At 35.9% G+C, this 19935-nt stretch overlaps 1 protein-coding gene across 20 annotated transcripts in view; it reads left to right on the top strand.

The window, feature by feature from the left end:
- DZIP3 (DAZ interacting zinc finger protein 3) overlaps positions 1 to 19935 on the top strand; it is a 96358-nt gene that overhangs the window by 16287 nt on the left and 60136 nt on the right. For 14 of the 20 annotated variants that reach the window (XM_023526786.1, XM_023526851.1, XM_023526769.1 and 11 more), the window contains 5 exons: positions 1557 to 1712; positions 10048 to 10164; positions 11852 to 11932; positions 15152 to 15276; positions 18024 to 18138. In XM_023526786.1, coding sequence (XP_023382554.1) covers positions 1557 to 1712; positions 10048 to 10164; positions 11852 to 11932; positions 15152 to 15276; positions 18024 to 18138 — 594 coding nt within the window. Of the gene's footprint in view, positions 1 to 1556; positions 1713 to 10047; positions 10165 to 11851; positions 11933 to 15151; positions 15277 to 17726; positions 17864 to 18023; positions 18139 to 19935 lie in introns of all 20 variants that reach the window. The other 6 variants (XM_011383881.2, XM_011384107.2, XM_023526990.1 and 3 more) reach the window with 3 other exon arrangements.

The following is a 19935-nucleotide window of genomic DNA, read 5'->3' as shown; positions in this document are numbered from 1 at the left end:
TTTCTTGTTCAGGCAATTTTTACTTTCTACATAGTTTTATATAATGATTGATATTCACATGTTAATAAAGTTTGTAAAAGTTATCCAGTAACTTAGGAAGAGAAAATATATAAACATAAAATAACTATAGTATTCACTTGCGTAGGTTATCACCATTAAAAGTGTTGCCGAGGTAACAGTATATACAAATGTACGTAGGGATGTATGTTGAACCAGGGAGAGTAGATCCAGAAAAGATGTTTCTAGATACAGATTTGGAAATAAAGAAGGCAATGGAGGTGGAAACTTTGACCTGAATTTGATTTAGATGCTAAATCAGTTTTGCAAAAATGGATTGGGAACCAAATGTTTTGACAACTAACTTTAAAAAAAAATAAATTGTGTTTATAATAAGATATATTTAATAAACATGAAGCTTATAGTATATCCTGTTGAAAAAATTTTATTTATGCCATAATCTCGCTTATGTTCAATTTGGTACTTAGTGTTAGATGATTCTGCAGTGACATTTGACTGCAATATTAACCTTTAGTTTGAAATATATGCACTGATGGTGGTCATTCTTTATAAGGGCTAGTCTGGTTACTTTCTGGAAGTTTTTTTTTTTTTTTTAATCTTTTCCAGAAATTTGAAACCTACAGAAAAGTTGCAAGAATAGTACAACAAACACTCATTTACCCTTCACTGAGATTTTTGGATATAATTTTCATATAATGAAGTATTATAAAATGTAAGGTATATTTGTTGGGTATTGCTGGGGATGGAGGAATCTTAATTTAAGACTAAAACCCGTAAAGGGAGAGTGGGAAGATAGTCCTCCCATGGACTTTTTTTGGTTCCTAGTTACAGTTTGAGTCACCCATACCAGGGCATTTTCAGTGACTCCAGCTCCATGTGGACTCTGTACAAAGAAGCTGTTCTGATATTCAGAGGTCAGCAGCAACATACTCATATTCCCACAGTTTCAGCAGTGTATAGGAACTATAGTATCTCATTAAGGTTTGAAGGAAGGCCATTATCCATCTGTTCTAAGACCTTATTCATTTCTGTTACCTACCCATTCCTCACAACTAATGTAAAACCTATTCTGAGAAATAGTTTTCATAATATATGCAGAATAACCTATGTAATATTTTAAACATTTTTTATGCCTTAAATGGACCAACTCATTACATGCTGTGTATTTCTTAAGAGAAACCATTTTTTAAGGCCTAAGTCACATTTAAGCCTAAAATCGTTCACATTTCCCATCCCACTACTGTACAAAAAAGGAAGGTGTAATCATTTCTGTATTTGAATCTCTACTTTGTTTATAACTTTCAAATGAATCGATAATGGCATTCCTTGTATTAAAGCTTCTTGACTTTTGGTCTTAAACTTCCTGCTATGTTGTAAATTCCTTGAGAGCAGAAAGAATGTCTCGTTCTTATTTGGATTTTCTGTAGTCTGTCACAGATATAGTATGTAAAGGCATTTTGTACTACTTTAAAAAATACGTTGGCTGGTTTTAATATTAGCCAACTGTAACTGTGTAAGTTTTTAATAATGTCTTCTAGGACAAGCAAGAAAAGGACATACCTACTGATCTTGTCCCTGTTAACCTGCTATTAGAGATGAAGAAGTTATTGAATGCAATTAATACTCTACCAAAAGGTGTGGTCCCTCACATCAAAAAGTTCATACAAGAAGATTTTTCCTTTCAAACTATTCAGGTAAGATCATAATTTGTTCTCTGGGCAGAAGTGCAACACAGAGGAAAAACACATTATATTTCTTTATTATCACACTACTGTCATACAGCACTTCTAACACTAGATAGATGAGTTTATTCCCACACTGATCAGTTTTCTGAGACTAGCTGGGTGTCCTGTAAGTCAATGAAATTCTGACACCATCTGTCTAAAGTTAGCATCAGATCCCACAGGTTAAGGGCATAGTGTTGTAAGACTGCCCCCACTTCAGATGTCAGTCGCCAGTACTAGGTTGTCTCCAGTAGTTCTGACTAACTGGCTACAAATTGAGGTTCCTACGACCCCCTTTTGGGTACAGTGATTTGTTATAACAGCTCACAGAACTCAGGGGAACATGTTTACTATTACATAATCAAGTATATGATAACGGATCCAGATGAACTGCCAGGTCAAGGTCTGGAAGGGTCCTGAGTGCAGGAGCTTCTTCTTCAGTGGAGCTGGAGTGTACCACCCTCCAGGCACTAAACTGGAAGCCTTTATTTCTTTTTCTTGTCCAATTGCTGTGGCTAGGACTTCCAATACTGTGTTGGATAAAAGTGGTGAAAGTAGACATCTTTTTCTTGTCCCTGATCTCAAGGAAAATGCTTTTAGCTTTTCAGCATAGCGTATGATGTTAGCTGTGGGTTTGTCATATATGGCCTTTATTATGTTGAGGTATTTCCCTCTATTTCCACTATTGAGAATTTTTATCATAAATGGGTGCTGGATTTTGTCAAATGCTTTTTCTACATCTATTGGTATGATCATATGATTTTCATTCTTCATTTTGTTTATGTGGTGTATTGTGTTAATTGATTTTCAGATATTAAACCAACTTTGCTTCCCCAGGAATAAATCCCACTTGATCATGGCGTATGATCTTTTTGGTGTACTGCTGAATTTAGTTTGCTAATATTTTGTTGAGGATTTTTTTATCTGAATTCACCAGGGATATCAGACTATAATTTTCTTTTTTTAAAATGTCTTTTTCTGGTTTTGGAATCGGGGTAATGTTGGCCTCATAGAATGAAGTTAGAGCCTTCTCTCCCCTTGAATTTTTTGGAGTAGTTTAAGAAGAATAGATGTTAGTTCATCTTTGAAGGTTTGGTAAAATTCACCTGTGAAGCCATCCTGTCCAGGAGTTTTGTTTGTTAGCGTTTTATTGATTACCGATTCAGTTTCGTTTGTAATAATTGGTTTGCTCAGATTTTGTTTTTTCTTGATCCATTCTTAGGAGATTATATGTTTCTAGTAATTTTTCCATTTCTCCCAGATTGTCCCATTTGTTGGCATATAATTGTTCATAGTATTTTCTTATAATCCTTTGTATTTCTGTGGTGTCAGTTGTCACTTCTCTTTCATTTCCGATTTTATTTATTTGGGTCCTCTCTCTTTTCTTCTTGATGAGTCTGGTTAAAGGATTATCAGTTTTGTTTATCTTTTCAAAAAACCAGCTCTTGGTTTCATTGATCTCTTATATATTTTTTTAGATTATTTTGTTTATTTTTGCTCTGATCTGTATTATTACCTTCCTTCTACTTACCTTGGGCTTTATGTGCTATTCTTTTTCTAGTTCCTTTAAGTGTAAAGTTACATTATTTATTTGAGACTTTTCTTGTTTCTTTAGGTAGGCCTTTATTGCTATGAATTTTCCTCTTAATACTGCTTTTACTTTGTCTGATAGATTTTGGGTCATTGTGTTTTCATTTTCATTTGTCTCCAGTTATCTTTTCATTTCTTTCTTGATCTCATTGTTAACCCATTCTTTGTTTAGTAGCATGTTATTTAGCCTTCAGTGTCCCAGAGGTTTTGGGTCACATGTTTTCATTTTCATTTGTCTCCAGTTATCTTTTGATTTCTTTTATGATCTCATTGTTGACCCATTCATTGTGTAGTAGCATGTTATTTAGCCTTCATATGTTTGTGTGTATTTTTCAGGGGTGTTTTTTTTTTGTAATTGATTTCTAGTTTCATACCCTTGTAGTCAGAGAAGATGCTTAATATGATTTCAGTCTTCTTAAATTTATCGAGACTTGTATTGTGGTCTGTCTTGGAAAATGTTCCATGTGTGCTTGAAAAGAATATATATTCTGCTGCTTTGGAGTGAACTGCTCTAAAAATATCAATTAAATCTAACTGGTCTAGTGTGTCATTTAAGGCTGCTGTTTCCTTGTTGATTTTTCATCTGGAAGATATGTCCATTGGTGTCATTTGTGTGTTAAATTCCCCTACATGGCTGTATTACTGTTCATTTCTCCCTTTATGTCTGTCAGTATTTGCATTATATATTTAGGTGCTTCTGTGTTGGATTCATGAATGTTTACAAAGGTTATATCCTCTTGTTGGATTGATCTCTTTATCATTATGTAATGTCCTTCTTTGTCTCTTATTGTATCCATTGTTTTAAAGTCTATTTTGTCTGAAAAGTATTGCTACTCCAGCTTTTTTTCATCTTTATTTGCATTAAATATCTTTTTCCATCCCTTTCCTTTCACTCTGTATGTATCTTTTGATCTGAAGTGCATCTCTTGTGGACAATGTATCTATGGGTCTTGTTTTCTTATCTGTTTGGCTACCCTGTATCTTTTGATTGGAGCATTTAATCTTTACATTTAAAGCAGCTGTCCCCAACCTTTTTGGCACCATGGACTGGTGCTTCTATGAGAAACTAATGCCTGATAATCTGAAGTGGAGCTGAGGCAGTGATGCTTGTGCTGGGGAGCAGCTGCAAATCTGGATGAAGCTTTATTCTCTCTCCAGCCACTCACCTCCTGCTGTGCTGCCTGGTTCCTAGCAAGCTACAGACTGCTGTAGCCTGGGGGTTAGGACCTCTGATTTAAAATGATTATTGATAGGTATGTAGTTATTATAGTTATTGCCATTTTATTATTCATATTTATGTTCTCTCTCCTCCTCCTTCTTTTTAAAGAACTAACATTTCTTGTATTACCGATTTGGTGGTGATGAACTTCTTTAGCTTTTTCTTGTCTGAGAAGTTATTTCTCCTCCAGTTTTAAATGATAGCTTTGCTAGGTAGAGTATTCTTGGTTGTAGTTTCTTGCTTTTTATCACTTTGAGTATTTCCTGCCAATCTCTTCTGTCCTGCAATGTTTCTGTTGAGAAAGCAGCTGACAGTCTTATGGGAGCTCCCTTGTAAATAACTAGCTGCCTTTCTCTTGCTGCTTTTAGGATTCTCCCTTTGTCTTTAATCTTTACCATTTTAATTATGATGTGTCTTAATGTGAGCCTCTTTGGGTTCATCTTGTTTGGGACTCTCTATGTTTCCTGGGCTTGTATGTCTGTTTCCTTCACCAGATTAGGGAAGTTTTCAGTCATTATTTCTTCAAATAGGTTCTCAATCCCTTGCTTTTTCTCTTCTCCTCTGGTACCCCTGTGATGCAAATATTTTCATACTTGATGTTGTCCCAGAGGTCCCTTAAAAAAATCTTTTTTTATTTTGGATTCTTTTTTCTTTTGCTGTTCTGATTGAGTGTTTTCTGCTACCTTGTTTTCCAAATAGCTGATTCAGTCCTCTACTTCATCTAATCTGCTGTCGATTTCTTCTAGTGTATTCTTCATTTCTGACTGGTTCTTTTTTATGGTTTCTGTGTCCTTTCTTATGTTTGCTCTTTCTTTATTGAAGTGCTCACTAAGTTCCTTAAGCATCCTTATAACCATTGATTTAAACTCTGTATCTGGTAGATTGCTTGCCTCTATTTCATTTAGTTCTTTTTCTGGAGTTTTCTTTTGTTCTTTCATTTAGAGCATGTTTCTTTGTTTCCTCTCTGCATTTATTTCTATGTAATAGGGAAATCTGCTACATCTCCCAGTGTTGACCAGTTTCCTTCTTTAGTAGGTGCCCTGTAGGGTTCAGTGGCAAGTCTCCCTGATTACCTACAGCGAGTGCTTCAGGAGTATCCCTTGTGTGGGTTGTGTGTGCCCTCCTATTGAGGTTTAGCCTTGATTTCTGTTGGTGCATTAGTGGGTGAGATTGACCCTCAGGCTGACTGGCTATGAGTATTGGCCACACCCACAGCATACAAGCTGCTGTGAAGGGGTTGAATGTATAGAGTAGGCTCTGGTACCTACCAATACCATCCTTTGTGTATATCACTTGTAGGACTAATTGGATCGTGCTCTGTTGTGGCCTGAAGCCAGGTTCTGGCGGTGTTGATTCTGGGGCCTCTTAAGTGGGGCTTTTGTGCAGGCCAAGGTCAGCTGCTGCCTAAGACCAACCCTGGGCTACCTGGTAGGAGCTACAAAGCTATTTGCAGTTGGTCACTGCCTGTGCTGGACCTAGAGGTCAGTGGGAGAGGCCACAATATGAACTAAGGCTGGCTTCCACCAGTACTGGGCCTGGGCAGCTCAGCAAAAGGCCCAAGACACCTTGAGATCTGCCACCACCTGCCAGCTACCCATAAAGCTCAGCTGCTGAAGGTGTGGGAGACAGGGTCTCAGAGAGTTACCAGGGTGGGGTGAACTATGTTCACCAGATTAATGCAGAATCAGGTTTGTTGCCAGTGCTGAGCCTGGGACCACTCAGCCAAAGGCTCACCACCACCAAAGGCCAGCTGCCATCCCCAAGAGTTATCCAAGAAAGACTGCAGTGCAAGCCAGAGCTGGCTGACTGCTGCCAAAAGAGCCTTTTGCTGCACCCCAGCCAAGACTGGCTCCTGGCTGCTGAAAGAGCCTCTTACTATGCATGAACTGAGGTTGGCTGTCTGCCACCTAAACCATCTCTGGTGTTGTGTAATTTAGCTTGTGTGGGAGTCACCAGGGTAGAGCTAGTGGAGTTCACCATACCAATGCACATTTAGATTGGTGGGAGGGAGCAACACAGGAAAGATGGCACTTGCCTGTAGGCTGTACAGGAGGATGGCTCAACACAGAGATAATGGTGGCTGTCTCTCTAGCACTTTCCGTGAAGCCATACAACTCAGTTTCTTCCTGTATGGCTCTGGTGCCTCCCAAGCTGCTATCTGTCCACCAGAGCCCAGGGTGATTGCCTGCGAGCAAATGAGTCTGTGCACAGGCCCTCAAAGGGAATGCTTGGGTTTCTAGCAGCCTTACAGCTTACCTGGAGAGACAGAATTCGCACTATTTTTACAGCCAAAAATTATGGGGACTCCTCTTCCTAGCACCGGTGCTCTGTTGGGGAGCCCACTGTGTGGCTGGGACCCACTGCTCCTCAAGGGGGGACCTCTGTCGAGTGATCCCTCCTGATTCTCAGCTGCCACACGTGAACGTGAGGCCAGCCTACTTCTCCTTTTGCCTCTTATATCAGTCTCCACATGGCTTGTTCTTTATATCCTTAGTTATGGGACTTCTGTTCAGCTAGTGTTTAGATTACCTCTCTTAAAGATAAGAAAAGAACACCTGAATGGAAAAGAATACATGTAGGAAGATAAAATGTGACAAAGCTGTAAATTTTCCCAAAATTAAAACGTACAAATATCACATAATTCAATAAAAACTGTAAAAAGATTTTTTTGTTATTATTACTAAAAGCTAATTAAAGTCTAAGTGGGAAATAAAGAATAACAAGAAAATTATGAAAGAGAGTGTAGGATAGAAGGGCTTGGAATTTGCACCCTTAGATATTAAAAGTTACAGAGCTCTAATAATTAAAAGATAGTGTTACTTGCTCTTGACTCTACAATCAAGTCTAGAAAATAGATTGGAAATTCCAAAAATAGACCTAAATACATATGGGACTTTTATGTACAAGACAACAGAAATTGTTAATACCAAAGGGGAAATGGATAAATCAGCAATCCCAATGGGAGAATTTAACATCACTCTCTGAATAACTGATAGAACATGAACAAAAAATTAGTAATGTTGTAGCAAACTTGATCTCAGTGACATATGCATATAAAACATTGCACCTAATGGTGGCAGAATATACATTCTTTTTAAGTGCACACAGAATATTAAAAATTGACCATGTGCCATTGTTCCTAAGTTAAAATATATACCTCTAATCTAAGTAACCCATGGATCAAAGAAGAAATCAAAATGGAAATTAGAGGAATTTGTGAACTGAAAAAAAATATATATCAAAACTTGTGTTATTAGGTAAAAGCTGTGCTTCAAAGAATTTATAGCTTGAAAAGCATATATTAGAAAAAGAAGCAAGGCTGAATACCAATCATCTAAGCGTGAAGTTCAAGAGATTAATAGAAGAACAGCAAATTAAAAACAAAGTCTAAAGAAGAAAGTAATAAATGTGGCTAAAAGTAATAAATGTGGCTAAAACTAATAAAATAAAACAAAATAGATAAGGTCAATAAAGCCTACACTTGGTTTTTTGAAAAGACCAATAAAATTGATAAATGCCTGATAAGAATATTCAAAGAAAAAGAAGGCAAAAATAACCAAATCATGAATGAACATGAAAACATTAATACAAATTCCATAATAGAGGATTATCCTACTTGCAGTGGCTGCCTGGATTGGTTTAGAGCATCCTTCCTTTGAGAAGAACTAGAAAAACTGGTCAAAATCTTTCTTAGTAATGCTTATTTGTACTTTTCTAGCAGATCACTTAACTAAGGATTGAGATGATTTCAAGCTTTACTTCTGTTCTGTGAAGATTGATCTATTTATGCTTTACACTTTGTAGCAGATACTGTCTTGCCCTTCCCATATCCTTTGGCCTCTACCATTTCACTATGCTCTGGACAATTTCCAGTTTTCAATATCTACATTTCCATGCTCCAGGCCTTTTTTTTTTTCTGCAACTGCAGAAGGCTATACTTTTCATGGCAATCTAGAAGTCCCAAGGAATCAGTACTCTCAGTTCACCCCAGAAAACAATCAGTAAGCTTTAGGAGTTGTTAAATATCCCAGTTCTCTTTCCCCTTGAGTTGGATAATACTGAGGTTTGTATTTTTCACTGTCTTTCAGTTTCCCTGTTGATTAACCCCAGCTACCCACTGCGGGTAACTAGTTTAATAACACATCCGTTAATTTAAAATCTTCTTTCCCTTCTCTGTATCACTTCCACATTCCCCTACCACTGTTTTCTGAACATTCTGAAAGAAGCTATTCATTTAAATCCTTGTATTAGAGTCTGCTTTCAATTGAAATCACAAAGGACACTCTTAGGGCATATTTCCTTAGGGTCCTAGCCAAAATGAGGTATATACCAGGGCCCACTTCCTCCACAGTCATACACTCCCACTTTTCCCCTTAGCTCTGCAAGTTTGCTGAAAGCTCTGCTTAGCATCTCAGCCTCTCAGCCACAACTGAATACTACAATTGCCTAAAGAAAAGTGACTCCTAAAATCAATCTCATGTCTCTGGGACTTTCTTCTCTCTTGCATGTTGGCTCCAGAGATTTTCAGTGCCTTGGCACTTTTCATTGCTTTCAAGCAAATGGTTTTTATATTTTTAAATTGTTCTGAGAAGATTGATCTGAAATACCTAGACTGTTTGACAGAGGTGAAACTTCAGTGTTATGTTTTATATGCCTATTCAGATTCAAGAGATATTGTTAAGTAAATGGTTAGATATATGAGTGTGGAATTCAGGTTATAGTTCTGAGCTGGAAATATAAATTTGGAAACTGTCAGTGTATAAACACTGTTTAAAAACATGACAAGTGGTTTATTTTATCTAGGCAATGTGTGTTGATGAAGAAGAGTTTCATTAAATTGAGGGCTAGGGAGACTAAGCCTCTAGGTAGCTAGGAGAAAAACAGGAAAATATTGTATGCTAGAATCCAAGTTAAGAAAGTACAGATTAAATTTTATACACAAATAATGTATCATTAAACATATAGTGTAATTTAAGCCAAGTACTTTTGGACACAGGGCATTGGGGAATGGACACAAATGTAAGACAGTCCTTTCTTTCATTTCATCCATGTAAAAAAACTATGGTACATAATAAATCATATATTAGCTTGGTTCCAATCAGATTATAGCATAAGATAGCTCACTCTGGTGTTGGTATTAAAGCTAGGATTCCTGCTTACCACAAGTTCAGAGCTGGAAGAAAGATTTTTGTTTTGCTAGAGAATAGAAGATCTGAGAATAAAATGGGATTACCGCTTTCCACTGAAGTAGGAGTGGATGTTGCCAACTCCTTTGCAGGCACAGGAATGATTTTTAGTGTTTGAGGAAAGAGTTACAAAGATTTCTCAGACTACTTAAAAACAAATACATGAATAATTATATCTGGTTGTGTGGATTTTTTTAAACCATCTTCATCTCTACAGATTTTCTATAATGAACATTATTATTTATATAATAAAAATATGTAGATATTTGTTGTAACTGAAGGACATTTTCAACTGAATAATATTCTGCAGAGAGAAGTTGCAGCTAACAGCCAGAGTGGGGAGGAAATTGTTCCTGCTTTGACTTTACGTTTCTTGATAACACAACTGGAAGCAGCACTTAGAAATGTTCAAGCTACTAATTATACTGTAAGTGTTTTCTTTTTGAAAGTTCGAAATAATGGACTTGGACAACATTTTTCAGTGCGAGAACAGCTAATGCCCCTTTACTTTAAGGTGTAGGCCAATTTGTATCTTCCTTTTACCTCTGGAGAAAAGTAAATTGATTTTCTTCATTTGAGTTGTACTTTTGTCTGACTTCATCTCTTTAATGAGCCTATTCTATCTAGTTCCCTTCCCTACCATAAAATGGTTCATTTTAAATAAAGAGAAACTTGATAAAAATGGACTTTCCAAATTAGAAATGGAGAGACATGAACTTCAAAAACTACTTCCTTTCCCCCTAATTAATAATCAGCAACTCTTCTGATATTTTATATTTGTAAAAATTGGTACTGCTATTATCTGTTATTGAGTAATCACGTGAGCTAAAATTGACAAGATAATTACATATTCAAGGTCAAATACTTTAGAAATAAATAGAAAAAGCTGAGAAAAAAAAATAAACCTTGCATTAAAAATTAGAACCAGTAGTACAAAACGGTAAAAGGAAATATCAGTTCTTTGAATAATTTGGATTGGTAAAAGTAAACTAATTTTTGCATAAGTGTAGAGGATGGATTAGAGTTATCTTCAAGAAAGGACTACCCACTCACCAAAGTAATATAAGACACCAAATCCCACATGATGATGATGTACAAGTAGGTGGAAAAATCATCCTTATTTAGGACTCTCAAGGCTAGGGTTCTAAGAGGTGATATACAGCACCCTAAAAGAGTTCTAGATGGAGTCAAAAGAGGGGCAACAAAAATGCAACAACACGTGTATGTGTATGATGGTTCTTCCCAGGGAAGCCCATTAGAGACTCATTGCCCAAGGTTTTTATTGGTGACCGGTCATGTAGGCACCCTCTCTCCAGCATGTATCAAAATTCCAGACTCCCAGATGAAACTCCCAGATGTTCAGCATAAGTCATATAGTTTATAGAGACAATTTAGGCACAGGGAGCCACCCTTGTCAGTCAGACAACAGTTGGTACACGCCTGAAATCCAGGTTCCCAGACGCCAGTAGAGGACACAAGCAAGCCTTTGTAAGCATAGTCTCAGGCCAGCTATGCTAACTTTTTTATGCACAGACGTGTATAGTTTGTCATCACACGTACCCCTTGCCCTCTTTACTCTCCCTAATCTTTTCTCCATCTCTGTAATTTGTCATAGACCATTTTAAAATGAAGGACATATTCATGTATTTTAGTTTTTCATTGAAGAAATGATAAGCTTTTTGTTTATATTGTTATAACAAACCCCACATATAGACAATAAAAGACTTCAATATAAGAGATCACTGTATTTTTTTAAATGGATGGTAGATACTTGGGCAAGTGTTCATTATATTATTAAAGTGTTTTGATACCTGAAATATAAAATATGGGAGAGAGAATTTTTTGAAAAGTTTAATATAACAAATCTTGATGGCATTTGCTTTCATTTTCTTTACTCAAACTAATGTTTTATTTCAGGATTATTGACTATCCTCTTCTGGGTTGTATTATCAAATACATCTAAATTCATTCTCTATATTCTCTATAGTTATTATTAGGTAATTGATAATATGATAATTTTTACTATTTTTAATAATTATTAAATAGGCCTAGAATATTTAATTAAGCTTGCTAAACTGAAAAGTAACCAATTAAAATATATTTTATCCTTTTAGGCACATCAGATTAATATTGGCTATTATTTGACATTACTGTTTTTGTATGGAGTATCACTCACTGAAAGAGGAAAGAAAGAGGTATGTAACATGTATTATTTGCCCATTATAAATCTTTTCATAGATACTGACCTCATTTTGACAAATTAAAATGTTGATTTTTGGAATTCTCTAAAAATTGAAACCATTCTGTCATACATTTATAGTATAGAGTAATTATACTGAAGACTATAGTGTGAAACAAAATATTTGGATAGAAGAAATATAATTTTAGCTTATAACTTTAGTTATTTATCTTTTAAATGCTTACCATTTATGTAAAACAGAAAAATTATTTAGCATCTTTCACTTATACAATGCATATTTTTAAAAAAATTTTTAATTAGTTTCAAGTATATAGTACATTGGTTAGACATCTATATAGTTAGTAGAATTATCCCCCCAATTGCTCCTTCTCTCCCTTGACCCTCCACTTAGCCAATGTATTAATGCTAATTGCATTCCTTATGCTGTGCTTCTCATTCCCGTGACCATCTGTCAGCTACTAATTTGTACTTCTTTAACTCTTCACCCCATTCTCCCAGTCCCCCAAACCCCCCTCCCCTCTGTCCATCACCAAATTGTCCACTATATTTGTGAGTCTTTTTGATTAGTTTGTTCTTTTTATTTCTTAAATTCCTCACATAAGTGAAATCATATAGTGTTTATCTTTCTCTGACTTAAATACCTTTTAAGTTCATCACAGCAATATCTTATGTTTTTTTTAACCTTTTAGCCACTCCATCCCTTGGTTGGAGCACTTAGTTCTTTTCTCTTTAAGGTACTTAGTGGTAGGTAGTTGTTACTATTCTTTATTCTTGTTTTTGATACATGTTTTTTCTTCATAAAGAAGTCCCTCTAACATTTCCTGTAATTCTGGCTTGGTGGTGATAAATTCCTTTAGTTAATTTTGTCTGGGAAGCTCTTTATCTGTTCTTCAACTCTGAATGATAGCTTTGATGGATAACTTATTCTTGGTTTTCCATCATTATTTCTTCAAACAGCTGTTCAATATCTTGATTTTCTTCACTTACACCGATCAGACGAATATTTAGAGCCTTAATAGTGTCCCATATTCTCCTTAAATCATCTTTATAGTCTTGGCCTCTTTTTTCTTGTCGTTCTGTTTGAGTGTCCTGATTCCTGTCCTCTACCTAGAGCATGAGATCCTCTTCTTTATTCACTTTGTTTATTCCTTTGTTTATTCCATTTAATATACTTCTCATCTCAAATAATGTGTTCTCCGTTTCAGACTGGTTCCCTTTTATAATTTCCACTTCCATTTTTATGTTGTTTATCTTTTCGTTAGCTTATAGCCCAAAAGTTTATTGAGCATCTTTATAACCAGTATTTTGAACTCTACATCTGTTAATACTTGACTCCATGTTATCTGTATCTCTGTTCTGTTCTGTCATATGGTTTCTGCTTCTTAGTCTTCTAATTTTGGCTGTCTTTCTGTGTCTGTTCTATGTACTAAGCAAAGCTCCTAATTCTCCTGGTCTTATTAGTGTGGATTTGTGAAGTAGGTGTCCAGTGGCACAGTCCTGAGAGGGGTTCAGCTGCAGGCCAACTTTAGCCCAAGCCTCTACTCTACCGGGGCCACCTGTCAAGATTCAGCAAGTAATCCACAGATGCTGTGCTTATAGTTACCTCAAAAGGCCACACCAGAAACTTAGGCCAGCTGCTTCCAGTGTGAGTTTAGGCACTAATCAGCAAGCGCTTCTGACTTGCTGAGGATATACCTAGATGTGGCTTGGGTGGGGCCAAGGTTGGGGTAGGCGGGGTTTCAGGGAATTTTCTGGGCGGAGCAAACTCTGTTATCCAGTTTGATGATGTCACAGCTGTGGCGGCACTGTGTCCTCGCACTGGGAGCAGGGAGGGACCACTGGCACTTGTGTACTGAGCAAGTCTCCCCTGGGCCCTCATTCCGATATTGTCTCCCTGTAAGTCCCTTGTGTCTGCTGCGCGCAGCTGATCCAGCACTGGTGCTCAGAGCGAGCAGGTCCGTCACCACGAAAATTCGCTCGCAGACGCGGCCCCTTTAAGAGGCTTCTGCTGCTGCCACCTCGGTGTCACTCAGCTGCTCCGGACCAGGGAGCCCCGCGTCCTCGCCCTGTCCTACCTTATGCAGTTGCAAAGTGCTTTCTTGGATTTTCCTCTAGTTGTATGGCTTTTTCATCTAGATCCCAGGCGATTTTTCTTTGCTGCTGCTCCTTTGTTTCTATCACTGCTTTGATTTGGGTCACCAGAGGGATGAACAGAGCCTCTATTATCTGTGCCATTTTGAAGCTTCTACAATACATATTAATTCATTTTCTAGTGTAGCTTAATTGCTCTGATCTTAATCTTACCCCTTTTGTAAAATGTGAGTTTTACCTCAAATTTTTTTGTTGAATAAAGTGAAGTGCAAGAAGTCAAAACCTGAGAGTTACTTAGGTGATTTCTCAGGGTCATTCATTTTGAATTTAATACTCTCTTTTTCAATTTTAATGATTTCTCAACCTTGATATTGTGTTGTAACCTTGATATTCTTTTACCTTTTCTCTTTCCAAATCTTACTCTCTACTTGGTTTTATAAATTAAATATATACTTATGACTTGTTAATTAGGTGAAATAGAATTTATAAGCACCAAGCTGAAAAAATTTCCATTTTAAATAATTTCACATAATCCTAATTATTATTCATTGTAATGTTGTAGAGAAGACTTTTAAATGAGGTCATGCAGCATTTTTTTTCCCCCAGGGAGACTGAGCTATTATGCCTATTTTATGAATGGTAACTGAAGCATTTATTAGAAGTGATCCTTATTTTTCTAAACCTGTTGCTCATGATCAAGATGGTGCTTCCCCAAAAGAGACTATATTTGTAATCAGGAAGTCACTTATTTCCTATTGAAAAGTAAGGAAGATTTGTGCTCCAATTAGTAAGAAAAATTGGTGCAAGTTATAGTCATCAGAAAAGCCCTTATTTTGGCTAGTAATATTTGTCAGTTTTAAAAACAAAATTGTTTTAATGTTCACTTTGAAACATTGGTCAAAGAATATCTTGTTATTTTATAAATAAATATTTTAAGCATTGAATACATTATGTGATCAAATACAGAGAGGTGCTAGGATTAGAGATGTGAATAAATGAGCAAATAACCAAATGCCTGGATCAATATTAAAATTGCCCTAACTGTTCTAGTTTGGGAAATAATTATTGTAAAAGAAATAAAATGCCTTTTACATCAGCCAAACCTAGTTTTATGTTACTACAGGATTATACAGAAGCTGAGAATAAATTTCTGGTGATGAAAATGGTCATCCAGGAAAATGAAATTTGTGAAAACTTTATGTCTTTAGTTTATTTTGGACGTGGTTTGCTTCGATGTGCTCAGAAGAGGTAAGGATTTTAATTAATGGGTAGCTTTTATGTCAACTTTGTACATTGTGAAATGGTAATAAAGTATACCAGGGATAAAGGCATTTGTGCTGGATTGATTTTTATTTTTCTTAACCTGTTTTTATAGATAGCAGTTTCTTTAGTGTACTTGAGAATATTAAGTATTAAACTTAACAGGCTGTGATAATGGCCTCTATAGCATAGGCATAGGAACATAGGCTTTAGTGTTTGACAGACCTGGGTTCAAATACATTTCCTACCACCTAACTAATGTATGACCCAAGGAAACTTAATGTTGCTAAGCCTTATTTTTTTTCCTTATTTGTAAACTGGAACTGATAATAGTGCCAGACTCCTAAGGATGCTGCAGTGCTCAGGACACCAAAATGCCATTCTTAATAAATGATAACTGTAGTTAATATTATCACGACTTGGAATAGGTGTTTAAGTATACATGAACTTAAAAAAGCATTGACAGAGTTCTTATCCTGAGTTTTGGAAGTATTTGGTATTATTATATTTAGTGAAATTATACAGGGAACCTATATAGGCTAGCTGTCTGTTCACTCCCTGTATGGGTATCTTAGCCATTTGTAACATCATTCATTTTATTTGCTAAGCATTTATCATTTCTAGAGACTGCTAGATTTGGGGACACAATTGTTTACAAAATAGGTAGTTCCTGTTCTCATGTAACATAGTATTATAGACCTTAATCAAATAAGTTATACAAAATAATCAATTATGAAATGTGATAAAGAGCTATGAGGGAAAATACAACGAACAATAAAAGTCTTTATTGGAGCCCCAGTCTAGTTCTGGGAATTAGAAGCTTCCTTGAGGAAATAATGTTTGGCTGAGATCTGAGGTGTGAATCAGGCAAAGTCTACTTGTGCAAATTTTTACATAGGATTACTGCTTGACTCAACCATTAGATCCCTAAAAACATCACTATGCAGTAGTTCCCTGATTTCTTTATCTTCTATCCTTTGGCATGCTTGTTTTTTACTAGGGTATCCAGAAGAATTTTCACTTTCTGTTCATTAGCATGATGCCATCAAAATAGTGGGTCAGTAAGATGTTTTGCAGAATGTCAGGATGATCAAAATCCCTTTGGTCTGTACTATGGAGAGAATTAACATGCTCCGAGACGAAACAAAGAATTTGCACTGCTCACATATCTTCCCTCAGATGCAGGAACTACTTTTTATTGTCTTTAGTCATGGGCATTGGAGAGAATCCAATTTTTAGATCGTTGACGCTAGAAAGCTCAGTCATATGGCATCATTTACTTTCATCCCGGACCTATGGAGAACAACCACCACTGACCTACTCAAACACTGATGCCCTTCTCACTCTGTATTTCTTATCGAATTAATGGATGGAGAGACCTGTGAGTCTTTTCAGGGACCATTCTAGTGGTGGGTTCTGTGGTTGTATGTACTAAGTCCTTTCTTACATCCTCACCTCCCTGAGCTTTCTTTTAATACTCTGCCAAGAAATTTCCAGCATTTCCACCTCAGTTACTATGGGCCATTGTTGTGTCTAAGCTTCAGATAGCCTTCTTAGCATATTAGGACTGGCTTCAGTTGTCCTTGCTAGGTGATTAAATCTTAAATTATGGAAGAGTTGTCCCATCAAAATACATTTCCTACCCAGCTATATATTTGTCCGCTGGTTCAGCACTCCCACACATGTTCCTGCAAGTACATAATAGTCAAGTTCTGTGATTCTTATGGTGGATAAACTTTTTCTTTCCTGGACAAAGGCTCTTTTCCCATTTGAGCTTTGCTTTTACCTGATCCTGGATTTGTTGGTCTGTAGGCAATGAGTGGAGACAGGGAGGATCTTGAGAAGGAAGAGCATCATCTTTTGAGACATTCACCTCAGATGATATTTTTGCATAGTCCCTAAGTAAAAGAAGTCTGCCCTCCCTAGCAAGGAAGAGGTCTTTACCTCTTAGCTAGAGTGTTCAGGAGATTTTAGGGGTTCATCGTTTCAAGTGTATTCACCTAAATATCCCCTTTGCAGATCTCAGAGTCTGTTTCATCCAGAACCCTGATTTTTATATAATGGTCCTTTTGAGGCTGTGCTTTTGGTCTTTGCTGTTGTTCTACCCTTAGGATTAAATACTGGGCCTCATTTTCAGCATAGTGTGTTTTTATGTTTCAAGTTGGTAAGGATTCTTTATATATTACCAGAGAAGCATTTTAGCTTCCAGGGAGTATCCTGAGTTAATAGTAGTGGTCTGTCCAGGTTATGCATTCAGTTTTCTTTATGGTTTGTTGCACCTTGTGATTTAAATCTGAGCCTGATTTTTAACACATATTATCTTTATGGCTACAGAAGATGAGAGTCTCTTTAAATGCTGCCACAGAGGCCCCTGTCTTTCACAGTGTGTCCTGAGTCAATAGTTGGCTGACCTATGCCTGTCATTCTCTTTCTTCAAGGCTTCCAAGACAGTAAACAAAAGCCAACCAACTCTACAATCCCTTTAATTACCATGGCCCCCATACTGTTCAAGTTTGAGCTACTACATAATCTATTGTCTCCCTTTCCACCTGTATTTCATCCCAATCTACCACAGGTGAGAGTCCTAGTATTTGTATTTCTATAGCATGCCAGAGGTTATCACTACCCTACTTATCTCAAAAAAAAAAAAAAAAAAAGGTTACTTGTTGCCTAATTTGTAAACTCTTTAATTACAGAGTTACATTCAAACTAACCTTGTTTAAAATGCCTTGCAGATATAATGGAGGACTGCTAGAATTTCATAAAAGCCTACAAGAAATAGGAGATACAAATGATCATTGGTTTGACATAGATCCTACAGAAGACAAAGATTTACCTACAACTTTTAAAGTAAGAAATTATTTAAGAATAATATTGCATCTGTCACTAATCAGAATCATCTTTGATAAAGTACAGTTTATGTTGTCATATTCTCTAGCAAGCACATTCTTTAATTGGAAATTAGATTTTTTATTTAAGAAATAACCTTGATTTCATTACCTAATACAGAGTATGATTCAACAAGTAGCATTTCCAAGCAAAAAGATTAAAAGCTTTGTTAGCATTTCCAAACAAGAAGAGTAAAAGCTTTACTAGTCTAGTACTTCATATCGCTAGAGCTAAATGTAATAGTTAACTTCTTTTTTTCCAATTATATTGACCATTATTTTGTCACTGATTTAAATTTTAGAAGTACTAAATGCTTACTTCAGAAAACTTGAAAAGTATAAAAATTCCCAAAGATAAAACTAAAATTTGTCTATATTTCTTTAAATGGAGAAACCATCATTAGTATTTTCATTTATGTCTTTCCAGACACACACCCTGCTATTATCCTAAGCATACCAGTTTTTCACTATTAAGTAAAGTGATCTCTGTGTATTTCTCACATCATTCCCTTAGGATAAATTTGTAAAGGTGGATTGTGAAGCAAGTTTTTACACATTTGTAATGTTGTTGATATGTATCTCCATATTTTCTCTCAGAAAGTTTGTACCAGTTAATACTCTTAAAGCAGAGTATGAAGGTTTTCATTTTTTCACATCCTCTGGGTATTCTTTACTTTTTGGATAATATTTACTCATTTGATAAGTCATATTGGTCACTTTTCAATTTGTTTAATATAAAGATTAGCTACACTAGGTTTCTCCTGGTTTGTGTTTGAATGACATATCTCTTTTCAAACTTTTACTTTAAACCTTTGTGGATCCTTATATTTAGCTGACTTTAAGCCAAATATATTCCTCAAAATGAATAGGGATATTTCATAAAAACATAAAATTCAATTTTCTAGAAAGCTGTAGTAACTCAGAATTTGTACATGGATAATAATATAGCCTCAAAATAGATGGGACAAAAACTGATAGAACTGAAAGGAGAAATGGAAAACTTCCAGTCACAGTGAATTATTTTAATATGCCTATCTTAATAATCAGTAGAATAAGCAGACAATTTTTGGCATTTGTCAGGATAACCATATGACTTTTAACTTTGATTTCATAAAGAAATAATTTTATACATTTTAAAAAATATTGAACTTCCGCGATTGCCTAAAGCAATCCTTACTTGGTCTTGGTTGTTTTTCTCCTTTTCTTCCATCTTTTAAAACATCTTTCTTTATTATCCAAACTTTTTTATTGAATTTATATTTTATGTATACAATTTGTCAAATTGTAGTTTCTAACTAGAAGCAACTTATTCCAACTCTGTAGGCATTTTTATTTAATATTTACCTATTTTTTTTGAAAAGATGTACTGCAATTTGAAAAATTTCTCCATTTTAGATATTATCTTTTGACTTCTCACTGTGGAAGGCGAGGGTTTAGTAGCTCTCTTATACACCCTCTTCACACACACACACACACATTTCCCTTCCCCCATCCTACTAACAGCTATACATTTTTATTTAATTGATCTAAGGTTTCCCTTTATTCCTGGGAATATTCTTCACCTCTCTCCTGTACAGAAACCTCTGTTTCTGGATCTCAGGTTTTCTTCTTTCCAGGTTTACTGCCTGGTGCTGCAACTCATCCAGCAGCTTCCTAGAAAAGGATGCTTTTTTGGGAGGTAAATTTTTTGAGATGCTTCAAATCTCAAAATAATTTATCCTTTGTATACTTAATTTATATTTTGCCCGGGCATGGAATT

The sequence above is a fragment of the Pteropus vampyrus genome, unplaced genomic scaffold (assembly GCF_000151845.1).
Source record: "Pteropus vampyrus isolate Shadow unplaced genomic scaffold, Pvam_2.0 Scaffold1, whole genome shotgun sequence".
Classification (NCBI taxonomy): Eukaryota; Metazoa; Chordata; class Mammalia; order Chiroptera; family Pteropodidae; genus Pteropus; species Pteropus vampyrus.
This window is presented reverse-complemented; position numbering and strand designations above follow the sequence as displayed.